Source organism: Mirounga angustirostris, unplaced genomic scaffold, assembly GCF_029215605.1.
Source record: "Mirounga angustirostris isolate CCGP_5_RB_7025 unplaced genomic scaffold, mMirAng1.0.hap1 SCAF_6, whole genome shotgun sequence".
NCBI classification, from domain to species: domain Eukaryota; kingdom Metazoa; phylum Chordata; class Mammalia; order Carnivora; family Phocidae; genus Mirounga; species Mirounga angustirostris.
This window is the reverse complement of record NW_026991714.1, coordinates 83623300-83635925: the sequence shown is the minus strand read 5'-3', so window position 1 is coordinate 83635925 and position 12626 is coordinate 83623300. Positions and strand designations below refer to the sequence as shown.

At 47.0% G+C, this 12626-nt stretch overlaps 1 protein-coding gene across 1 annotated transcript in view; it reads left to right on the top strand.

Annotated features, from left to right (window-relative positions):
* The first annotated feature begins 7272 nt into the window (after positions 1 to 7272).
* KCNK1 (potassium two pore domain channel subfamily K member 1) overlaps positions 7273 to 12626 on the top strand; it is a 45401-nt gene continuing 40047 nt past the window's right edge. The window contains exon 1 of the mRNA XM_045876207.3: positions 7273 to 7694. Coding sequence (XP_045732163.1) covers positions 7340 to 7694 — 355 coding nt within the window. The 5' untranslated portion in view covers positions 7273 to 7339. The remainder of the gene's footprint in view (positions 7695 to 12626) is intronic.

Here is a 12626-nt window from a genome sequence, read left to right as displayed (position 1 = left end):
ACAGCTCCTTGATGGTCACATCTCACCCTTCCCCTTGTGTGTCCCCAGGCAGCATCCAACACTCTTGAGTGTTTTCCTGGTTAATCTCTCTCCTACTTTGTCTTACAGGTCACCATTCTCCCCTAGTTTTCTTCCTGATCCACTTCCCAGTCCCTTTCTTGATTGTTTCCAGTATCTTTCTGTTAAAATCTCTCTCATCATAAAATAATAGATAACATTCTGTATGTTCCTCTAACTCTGTTCTTTCTTGTCCTTTTGCATAGTCGAGCATTTTGGGGGGCATTGTCTTACCTGGCTATTTTTGCTTGCTCACTCCCTACTGCTCAAGATACACAATCTCCCTCTGCCTCTCTCATTTCACTGAACCTTGCTCTTCTGTCTTTTCCTTTCTTATTTTTCACACAGGCAGTTTTCTTCTCTTACACCTGATCCTTTTCAGCCACAGTGCCCACCACTGCCTGAGAATCTCCACTGGGTTTTCAAATAATTGCATGAATCTGGTTGGTAGACAGACAATCATCGGTTGACCAGCTTTGGTTCAAGCTCTATCCTAGTCCAATCAGTCATGTTAGGGGTATGGTCATGGCCACAGTCCTGCTCCTTCTAGAATCTGTAAGAGTGTGTTGTGTTTTATTTCAAAGGTGATGTAAAGGGCAAACATTCAAAATTAAAGTCTAATAGACAACCTTTGCCTTCCATTGAATAAAAAAGAACCTGAAAAGTCTTTTTTATATATGGAAAATCCTAGAATCCAATAGAACAAAATTACCCCCAAAATAAATCACTTCCCTGTCTAGGGCTTCTCAGGCAGGTCCTTGTGCTAAGAACCAGCTTCCTCACATTGAAAGCAATGACAAATACTTATTGCATAAGCACAGGGCAGTTGACCACGGTTCTAAAATATTTCTCACTGAACAAATTTTTCCTGCCTTGGGAAAGTGTAATCATTGTGATTATTTATTAATTAAACAATCAAAAGGATGTATGGTACATACATCATGTAAAAAAAATTGTACCGAGTTCTATCAAGGATACAAAGAACTAAGAGACACAGGGATTCTTCCTAAGAGTATACACTCTCATAGCGAGACAAAACATCTACAGTTGACACTTGAACAGTGCTGGGGTTAGGGGTACCAATCCCCCGTGCAAATCCACAAATAACTTCGACTCTCCCAAAACTTAACCACTAATAGCCAACTACTGACTAGAAGTCTTACCAATAACATAGTCGGTTAATACATATTTTATATGTCCTGTGTATTATATGCTGTATTCTTATAATAAAGTAAGCTAGAGAAAAGAAATGTTATTAAGAAAATCATAAGGAAGAGAAAATATATTTATAGTACTGCATTGTATAGAAGAAAATCCATACATAAGTGGATCCTGGAAGGGGTATGTTAGGGACCTGGAGACTCGAACAGATCATGTGTGTAGCATGAATTCAGGCGGGGAGAGAGGTTGAGAGGGGAGGGGGATTTTATGTGTTTAGATAGGGTTTTTTTTTTAAAGATGTATTTATTTATTTGAGAGAGAGAGAGAGAACAGAGGGTGGGGCAGAGAGAGATGGGAGAGAGAATCCCAAGCAGACTCTGTGCTGAGTGCAGAACCCGATGCGGGGCTTGATCTCACAGCCCTGAGATCATAACCTGAGCCGAAACCAAGAGTCTGACGCTGAACCGACTGTGCCACCCAGGTGCCCCTATTAAATTAAAATAGATAGTTTAAAAAGGTGGCCTAAATGGCAGATCTGAGTGGGGTTTTGCAATGCAGGAAATTTTAGGTGGAAGTGGCATGTGCTATGGAAGGAATTAAACTATTCCAGGACAGAAGGGAGGGACTAATATAGCAAACTCAGAAGTATATGGAGTGAGCGTTTAGACTTCATTTGGAATCTTGGCCCTAGAGTTCACGGGGATTCGGTGGGGGAATCCCAGTGTGCCCAGATCTGAAGATTTTCTCTCTGAGTAGATAGGTTTTGGAAAAGGTAAACCAATGACTTTTGGCACGAAGCCACTCTCTGCTGGAGAGCTTCCTGGAAGACACTGGGTGCCCCGCATGCACACACAACAGTTTATGAAGTACATTGTGCCGAGCCATCAAAGAACTTGTGGGCCAGGTGCTGTCACACGGAGAGGGGGCACTGATGATAACCAGCACCCAGGCTGGATCGCACCCAGGCTGGATCACTCCAGGAGGCAAAAAAGATATTGCCCAACTCTTCTTTCTCTCTCTTCTCTAGTATTAGGGCCATAACTTCCCCCACTGTAATAGTCTGAGATCATGGAATAACCAAGCCTGGGGGAGCCCATTCCATGCTGCTGAGACATATGACCTGGTTTTGGACAATGCTAAAGATCTGGGTGAACAGTGAAGTGACCACAGCTCAGGTCAGCAGGACCTCAGAGGCAGGGGATGGTGGAGGGAAAGTGGGGGGGGGGGGGCATGGGGGGACCATGGGGGAGGTAAGTGCTGCTGGGGGTGGGAAACACCCTCCCAATGTGCATGGTAGGGTACAGCAGGGGGTGTCATTAGAATACTCTCTAAAATGGCTCTTCTTTTAACTAAAAAATTTTTTTTCTGAGCTTCAGCTCCCCCCCCTTCTATTTGATCTTTTGCTTCCAGGAGAGCCCCCATCTGCTTTCCCCTTCCCTCCTAATTTCTTGCACCCATAGAGGGGGTGTTGAGTAAGAGGTGAGCAGGGATCCATTCTGTTTTGACATTCACAGGTAAAGTGCGATCGGCAGCATGGTTAAGAGACAGAGATGAGAGCAGGGAAATTACGAGCATTGCTCAGGCCAGGGTGGACAGTGTGTCACAGGCATGCATGGGCAGGAGGACCTGAAGGGGAGTCATCTGGTGCTTGCTGCTCGACCACCAGACCCTACCTACAGGCTGCACCTGATCTACATTTCTCACAGGATGGACACCTCCCACCACAGTAAAAGGACATGGCAACACCCTTTGCCAAAGATGACAGAGAAGCTGGCTGTCTGCTCTGTCAGGGTCCCCTGATATGTGGTCATGGTACCACCAGGAGTTAGCCGCTCAAGGGCTGGAGCATGTTGGGATTCCTCGTTAGGCATCTGCAATTGTCAGAGGCACCTCAGGGTAACTTTGTATTTCACTGGCTTCACACCTGTCCTCCCCATACACTTGACCTTGTAAATGCTGCTCCTGTAAAATCTCAGACTTGGAAAGAACTTTAATAGGCTAAGTGCTCTCCATTATATCTTTCTAATTTATGACTGCCTTCCACTTGAACACTCATGGCTAGAGTTCACTGTTTCTAGAGGCAGCTCATTCCCCTGGTAGTCAAGTCATAATTCAAATGTTCTCGCTTACAGTGATTTCTAAGTCCTATACCCTGTATCTTCCACCCGTTAGCCCTGGCTTTGCCCTTTGAAGACACACAAAATAAATTCACATATTTTTTTCTTTGCATGTAGCTATCAGATCATCCCAAATTTTCTTTCCTCAGGGCAGATGCTTGAAATACTCCTGCCATTTCTCCAAGCTGAGTTTCCAGACACATCACCAGACACGTATATCTCATGGGGGTATGGGCTAGGTCACTGAGGTTCCTTGTACTGAGCACCCCCACTCCCCAGATTGTCCAACACTCTCTGGAAGTGAAGGATGCCTACTTCAAAGACCCACATCAGGGATACAGGCTGAAGCTCGCTGGCTGGTGAGATAGCTTCAGCCCATTCTTAAAGAACTGCCTCCAGGGGCGCCTGAGTGGCTCAGTTGTTAAGCGTCTGCCTTCGGCTCAGGTCATGATCCTGGAGTCCTGAGATCGAGTCCCACATCGGGCTCCCTGCTTGGCGGGAAGCCTGCTTCTCCCTCTCCCACTCCCCCTGCTTGTGTTCCTGCTCTCGCTATCTCTCTCTCTGTCAAATAAATAAATAAAATCTTTAAAAAAAAAAAAAAAAGAACTTCCTCCCTACTGTCAACCCAAATGCTAACTATTTTTTTTATTATGGTAAAAGACACATAACATGAAATTTACTATCTTGGTCATTCTTCAGGGTGCAGTTCAGTGGCATTAAGCACATTTATATTATTGTGCAACCACCATCATGACCATCCATCCCCAGTATTTTTTTTTTTATCTTGCAAAACTGAAACTCCGTCCTTATTAAACACTAACTCCCCATTCCCCTTTCTTCCCAGCCCCTGGCAAACACAATTCATTCTACTTTCTGTCTCTGTGAATTTGACTACTCTAGGTATCTCATGTAAGTGGAATCATACAGTTTTTATCCTTTTGCGATTGACTTATTTCACTTAACAAAATGTCCACAAGTTCATATATATTCTAGCATGCATCCGAATTTCATTCTTTTTTTAAAAAACAGATTTTATTTATTTGAGAGAGAAAGAATGAGACAGAGAGAGCATGAGAGGGAGGAGGGTCAGAGGGAGAAGCAGACTCCCTACCGAGCAGGGAGCCCAATGCGGGACTCGATCCCGGGACTCCAGGATCATGACCTGAGCCGAAGGCAGTCGCTTAACCAACTGAGCCACCCAGGTGCCCAGAATTTCATTCTTTTTTAAGGATGAAAAACACTCCATTGTAAGTTTATACTACATTTTGCTAATCCATTCATCTGTTGAAGGACACTTGGGTGCTTCCTCACCTTGACTATTGTGAATAATGCTGTAAACATGGGTGCACAAATGCCTCTTTGAGGTCCAGCTTTCAATTCTTTTGGGCATAAACCCAGAAAAGTAATTACAAACCCTAATATTTTGTACTTGCTGCTGATGGGCTGGGTTTCCCTAACACTGTGTTTGTGAATTTCACTTTTTGAAAGTGGAAGACTTTCCTATAGAGCTACCATCTCCTCAAATTGTTCTCATCATATCAACCTGTTGAGAGAATTAAACCTATTCACAGAAACTGCTTGCCATTTATGCCTAATTATCATACAGCACAATAGTGATCATTTACATCATTATCTCTATGTCTGATTAACTTGCAAGGCTCTGTGCCAAACGCAAGGTTTATTTCTCACAAAGCTTGGTCACTTGTCTCCAAATTATGTCAATTAACGTGAACACCAATGCAGAAAGCAGTCCCACCTCGTCTTGCGCCCACCGCACTCCCTCCCATCCCAACCCTCGCTCCCCTCTTGTGAATCTTCACCCTTTCCCCTGAATTTTCTTCCATTTTCCTATTTTTTTTCTGGGAAATGAGTGGAATGACCTCTGCCATGCTTAGGTGGGGGTAGGATGTCAGAGATGTCAGCTCCAGTTGGCCTGGTCACAGGAGGGAAGTAGCCAGTCGACAGAAATCCTAGTCCTGACATCGCTGAGATTGTTAATTTCCCCGATGACAGGTGAACAACGTGTCCAGAGCATTGGGCCAAGAAGAGGAAGAAGGGAGACAGCCAACCTCAATCCTCAAGATTCAGGTCCACTTTGGGAGCCAAAACCACAGAAATACTTGGGCTACTCAGCCTACCCCCACCTCCAGGCTCCGCTAGACAGATCTCACCCTGCAGGGCAAGACCTAGGTCCGGTCCCTACCAGACCACTCACATAGCATTTCCAATTTCTATCAGCAGTCTGATTGTAACATATGATTTAAAAGTATTTGGGATCCCTGGCCCAGCTGTAATATGGACCTGGGGCAGAAGTGAAATACAGGAGACAATGACAAAGTCATCTGAAGAAACCTTCTAATGATCATTTGTCAAGTTCAGCATAAACAAGATGCATGTTGTTCCGGGTATCCGTCAGTACACAAACAGCTACCTCAGAACTTAATGGCTGCAAACAGCAACCGTGTTATTTTATCTCATGACGTAGGTCAGGTTCAGCTGGGAGAATCTCAAAGATATAAAATATTTGTATCTTGTATTGTAAAATAGAACTCTATCTGCCTAATAGATTGACTGCATGGAAAAAAAACATTTCTGCAAAAAACTTGAAAACTATAAAATGTACAAGAAATAAAAGTCACGTATGTACTCCACTATCACTCAAAGACAACTGTTGGAGCCAGTTGACGTATTTGAGATTCTAAAAATAAGAATGTGTATCTTCAATACATAAGATTGCATAGGCTTCAATAGTCTTCAAATACATCTTTTATAGCTATATGATATCCATGCTGTAGAGATACCATAATTCATTTAACCATTCCCCTACTTGCAACATTTTGATTGTTACTGATTCTTACTCATTTCATAATATATACACACATAGGTATTGCATATATATAATATCCATTTGTTATTTATGAATAGCCTTGTCTATAAATCTTTGCCTGATCATTTGTTCCTAGGACACATCATGGAATCAGAGTACAGAAATGCTTCAAGGCTCTGGAAATGTATTGCCAAATTGCCTTTCCAAAAGGGTGTGTTTACTCTCACCCCCAGTAAGGTGGCTCACTGACCCTGTCACCTTAAAAAGAACACCTGGGAAAGCTCCATTTCTTGTTAGTTGGCACACTGGGACCTTGCTTCCTTTTTCATGTCTTAAATAGCGAGAGGTCAGAAACATGACTTTTCCCAAACTCTCCTTTACTCTCAGATTCTTTGGGGAGTGGGCGGTGGGAGGAGACTTCTATGACCCAAGGTGCCTTCCAACCCTGAGGTTTTGGTATTTTCGCCATCATCTTGGCACCAGATTGCTCGAGCCTCGGGCCAATAATGCAGACGAAGGAAGGAATTCTAGAGCTCGCTGTTTTGTCGTACAAGATCTGATTAAGAAAAAATAAGTGGGAAACTGGTGTAGGTGGGAACGGAGGCTTGGGACAGGCAGCGCACTGCCCCACAGTCTGTCACACCCCGCCCGCAGTCCGCCCGGGTTTGGTTACAGAACCTGGGAGGGAGCAGGAGGTGCCTGAGGCGGCGGGGCCGCGGGTCTGGGCGCCAGCGACCCGCGCCCACTCCGCCGGACCACGCGATGGGCGGGGGCGCCCGGGCCGCCCGGGCGGTCCAGCCAAGTTCGCCACGCGGTCTCGGCCGCCTCTCGGGTTACCTGAGCCGGCAACCACGTCAGCGCCACATCATCGGGGCCTTTTATATTGCCGGGAAACAGGAAAAGAAGGAAGAAAAACCTCTCCGAGGCGAGCCAATCCCAGGCAGACGGCGCCACCGGGCAGCGCGGAGGGCGCGCGCGGCGGAGCGGGCGGCGGGAGGCGGTGGGACGCGGCGGGCCCGGGGCGGGGCTAGGGGGCGGGCCCGGGGCGGGTCGGGGCGGGCCGGGGCGGGGCCGAGCGGCGGCGGGGCCGAGCGGCGGCGGGGCGGCGGGCCGCGCGCGGGCCGGTCTGCGGTGTGGGCCTCGGCTGTGGCGGCGGCGGCGGCGGCGGCGGGGGAAGATGCTGCAGTCCCTGGCCGGCAGCTCGTGCGTGCGCCTGGTGGAGCGGCACCGCTCGGCCTGGTGCTTCGGCTTCCTGGTGCTCGGCTACCTGCTCTACCTGGTCTTCGGCGCCGTGGTCTTCTCGTCGGTGGAGCTGCCCTACGAGGACCTGCTACGCCAGGAGCTGCGCAAGCTGAAGCGGCGCTTCCTGGAGGAGCACGAGTGCCTGTCGGAGCAGCAGCTCGAGCAGTTCCTGGGCCGCGTGCTGGAGGCCAGCAACTACGGCGTGTCGGTGCTCAGCAACGCCTCGGGCAACTGGAACTGGGACTTCACCTCCGCGCTCTTCTTCGCCAGCACCGTGCTCTCCACCACAGGTAGAGGCCCGCCGCCGCGGCCACTCTGGCCCCGTGCCCCGGCCCCCCAGCCCGCCTTCCCCCTGCCCCGGGCGCCCTGGCCGCCCCCCCCCCTGCCCGGGGGCCCCCCAGCGGCGCTCACACCCCGCGGAGCCGGAAGCCGGCGCAGTGGTCACAGAACACGCTTTGGCTGTTGCCGCCCGTAACTCCTGGGGAGTGGTCGTCCCTAAAGCCTTCGGCCTGGGGGGCTGGAGGGGCTTCAAGGGCTGCGTCGCGTTTTTCGCGGTACCCTAAACCTGACTGTCCGGTAGGAATCTGGAGCATCCCGGCCGCCGGGCGGCGAGGCGAGGGGATGCTGGAAACTATCCACTGCTCCGAGCGCGCTCACCTTCCTCCTGATCCCATCCCTCAGGATCGAGGCTGCGCTGTAGGGTCACCTTCCGGAGGGTGCCCTCTCTTTTGGCGATGCATAGATTTCTCGGCTCCTTGCTATTTTGGGGGGCGGTTGTAGGGGTAGCCGAATGACATCACTCTGCTCTTCGCAGGTGACCTCTGTCTGAGCGGACAGGCGGATCCGGTTTCTTTTCAGAGTAGGAGGAAGGGTGAGGGAAGGGAGCATCCGATCGCCTGGGATCTGGCAAAATGGGGGCACCCTGATTCAGCAGTTTTTTCAACTTTAGGTGTGCGAGGCCACCCTTAAACTTCGCAGCGACACTTCCCCCCGCACTACTCACCCCGCAGGACGCTCACGAATGGAGGAGCGTCCCCGGGTGAGGGCGGAGGCCGGCGCGTGCCCCAGGGCGCCCTTGCTGTGCCGGATTAGATGAATGAAGGCTGAATTTTCCCAGCGGCTGAGTGAGGCACACACACTTGGTTGGAGATATTTATAAATTGATATTTGAACCCTGGAAAGTATCTCAAAGAACCTTCAGCGAAGTCCCCTTTTTTATCCAGGAGATCAAATCTTTCAACAGTCCATATTGGCTTGAACAAGGTCACACACTTCCTAGTTACCAGGGTAGTCCTGGAATCTGGGGCCCGTGTGATCCCGGCTACGAATACTGGACCCGCCCCCACCCCAGGCCCACCTCCGGAGCAGGTGAATCAACTTTGTGTTGGAACAATTCTTCCTTCACTCCACCCCCTCGGCACCTCCCAGGGTTTGTAATCCCCTTGGGCTAAACCCAGTTGATTGTTTTGGTAATAAGTGGTACTGAGTAATAGTACACTTTACATATAGATCCTGTAAAACAATGATTTAGAAGTCTGGAGTGCATTACTAAACTTGCAGTAAACAATTCCAGCTTGCATGGTGATATTCTAGAGACTATGTGAACCTTAGCGCTAAACAAGCCCTGCTATCTTTTCAACTTTGCCAACACCAGTCTTTAGTTTTATTTTGACAAGGGCTGCTTCCATTGTCTTTATCGGGGTCCCATCCTCGGATCATTTAGAAGTCACCATGCTTTTCCTTTGCAGTACATTGGTTCTAAATTGAAAATCATTCATTCTCTGGAGCAGTGTTTCCATCTGGCTACAGAAGGTCTCCAACTGGGTCATAATGTTGAGTAAACATTGTGAAGAGTAATTATCACTTTTAGTGTTTTCTAAGTAATGGTATTTTAAAGACAGAACCCGATGGGAACAGTGTTATGAGGAAAAGAATGTGTTTGCTTTTACTGGGTGCGATTTTCCATGACTGACACAGCTCATGCCTAATCTCGTTATATTAAATTAAAGCCAATTAAATCTCAAAAATAGGAGTTTACATCTTGAATAGAGAGTTACTTCCCAGGTTCCCTCTCCTCCCTTTTTTAAAATTAGGAAAACTGCAGTTCCTGTTTAAAAAAAGTGGTACTATTATTGGTATTCAGATTACATTGTAGTTCCCAAGAAAGGCTGTTTTAATGCAAAACAAGAGTTCATTTAGGAAATCAGTGCAAGGGGCACTTAAGGATACACTAGATAAAAAATGTGCTGCTCAGGTTTGTAAAGTCAGCAAATCAATGAATTCTTGTCATTGGTAGAATTGACTATTCATTCAAATAGAGTTCCATTAGAATTCTTGTCATTGGTAGAATTGACTTTATTCATTCAAATAGAGTTCCATTAAGCTTCAGAATAATCTACATTTTTGTGTTGACCTAGGATCTGGCACATTTTGATGTCCCAGGTGGTATCAACACACTGGTGTGGTGGCAGGGGGTCAGACAGTTTGTCGAATGAAGCCAGTCTGCTTCATTACTAGAAAAATGTTTTCTGGAAAAATACCAGACAACTTGAAGTGGAATTGTGGTTCATGCTTCTCTTTCAGGGAGATATAAGGCATGCTGGGGTTTTGTTTGTTTAACTCTTCTAGCACTGTCGATGGCAATCACTGAGCTAATTGCCCCCCCAGTCTATCAGTACAGTCAGCCCTGGCTTGTCCAGAGCCGTAATGGTGGGCATCACAAAGTTGCTGTTCTTGCTAGAAATCACTATACCACAGGAACACGAATGGGCTTATGGCAGAAAGTTCTCATCTCAGAGAGTACAAGCTCTTATTTCTGTGAGGAACTGGTAAAGTCTTCAAGGTCTCTTTAGAAGAAGACTTAGGCTGGTGATGCAGGGATGTTGTCTTCAGTCTCTGCTCAGCCAAGGACTCTGAATTATCTCAAACAACCAAACATCTCTTTACTTCTCTTGGATTAAAAAAAGATACAGCAGCACCTACGAGGGAAGTGTATGGGGATGGAAGGAGAAAGTGTGGTACCCTTTTACCTTTCCAGAGGAAAGAGCTGTATAAAAGCAAAAGGAAGGGCGCCTGGGTGGCTCAGTCCTTAAGCGTCTGCCTTCGGCTCAGGTCATGATCCCAGGGTCCTGGGATTGAGCCCCGCATCGGGCTCCCTGCTCAGCAGGAAGCCTGCTTCTCCCTCTCCCACTCCCCCTTCTTGTGTTCCCTCTCTGGCTGTCTCTCTGGCTGTCAAATAAATAAATAAAATCTTAAAAAAAAAAAAAAAAGAAAAAGGAGGCGTTATAGACTGAGGTTATTTCCCATATAACTTTGATTCTCTGATTTTTATTTATTTTTTTAACATATAATGTATTATTTGTTTCAGGGGTACAGGTCTGTGATTCATCAGTCTTACACAATTCACAGCGCTCACCATAGCACATACCCTCCCTAATGTCCATCACCCAGCCACCCCATCCCTCCCACCCCCTCCCCTCCAGCAACCCTCAGTTTGTTTCTTGAGATTAAGAGTCTCTTTTGGTTTGTCTCCTTATCTGATTTCGTCTTGTTTCATTTTTCCCTCCCTTCCCCTATGATCCTCTGTCTTGTTTCTCAAATTCCACATATCAATACTGTGATTTTTTTTTTTTTTTTCCCCAAGAATGAAGGTACATCTAGGTGACGCTTGGGAAGTAAGAAATAATTAAGAACAATTTGTCATGTCCGTGTACTGTAAGTTTGCTTCTTTATTCATCCCCCTAAGGAGGGTTCTATCATGCTGATGTTTGGTAAAAATACAGTTTTGTGTGCAGGAGACTCTCAGGCCGCCACTTCCTTTTGCTGTGTTGTAAATAGGGGTCCAGGTGATAGCTCGGTCCGGTTGCTGTCAGCTTGGTGCCTTTTATCAGGATGCTGCCTTGTCCTTTTTTACGAAGAGAGGTTTTAGAACTCTTTATTTAAAGTGCTCAGAGGGGCGTCTGGGTGGCTTAGCTGGTTAAATGTCCAATTCTTGATCTCAGCTCCGGTCTTGATCTCAAGGTCGTGAGTTCAAGCCCTGCGTGCCCCGCACTGGGCTCTGTGCCGGGTGTAGAGCCTACTTAAAAAATAAATAAAAATAAAGTGCTCAGAAAAGGAACTTAATTGGGCTTGTTTTGCAGTGGCCTTTGATTCAGTCAGGCAGGGAGCTGCTACAGCATTGGCTGTTGTCAGGAAGAGAAGGTGGGAGAAGGAGATGGGGGTGCCAGGTTGACCCTGAGGTTTCAAACTGTTTTCAGTAGGAGAAACGGGTTATTGTTCACAAGTACGTATTGAGCTTTCGGAAGCTAATAGCAGTGAGCAAATGATAGCTTCTGGGCCAAACCTGACCCACCACCTGTTCCTGTCTGGCCCCAGCCAAGAATGGGATTCGCATTTTCAGATGTCTGAAAAGAAATCAAAAGAAAGGGGTGCCTGGGTGGCTCAGTCGGTTAAAGGTCTGCCTTCAGCTCAGGTCATGATCCCAGGGTCCTGGGATCGAGTCCCACATCGGGCTCCTTGCTCAGCAGGGAGTCTGCCTCTCCCACTGCCCCTCCTCCCTGCTCATGCACGCTCTCTCTCAAATAAATAAATAAAATCTTTTAAAAAAAGAGAAAGAAATCAAAGAAAAGTAATATTTCCGGACGCATGAGAGGTTTACGAAATTTACCAGATTTCGGTGTCCATAAAAGCTTCATGTCTGTATACAGCCCTTTGTTTTTGTGCCATTTCTGCCTGCTGCCCAGCCAGAATGGCAGAGTTGAGTCTCTGTGACAGAAACCATGTGTGTCCACAGAACCTAAACATTTTGCTGCTTGGCCTTTTGCAGAGAAAGTTTGCCGAACCCCACTTTTCAGATGAGACCTGGAAGGAACTTGGAGTCAGGGGTGCTAAGTTCTGTACTTCCGTTTGGAAAACTTTTTCTATACGACAGTTTAGCATCTGAGACTTCCTTGTGCTGTTTGTTTTTGTTTTTTTTTCCCAGTGGTATGCAGCATTTAAATTAGCTGCTACCATCCCAAGCACTTCCAGAGCAAATGACTGTTTATCATAGGATGTCACTATCTTCTGGTCAAATTTATGACACTGCCTCTTTTTTTTTTTTTTTTTTTTTTTTTAAATGCTAACAAAGCCACACCTCACATTAGAATTGCCTCATCTAAGGTCGGTGGCAAATGTATTATATCTGGAACAGAAATGCCAAGGAGGAAAGAAATTCCGCCAGA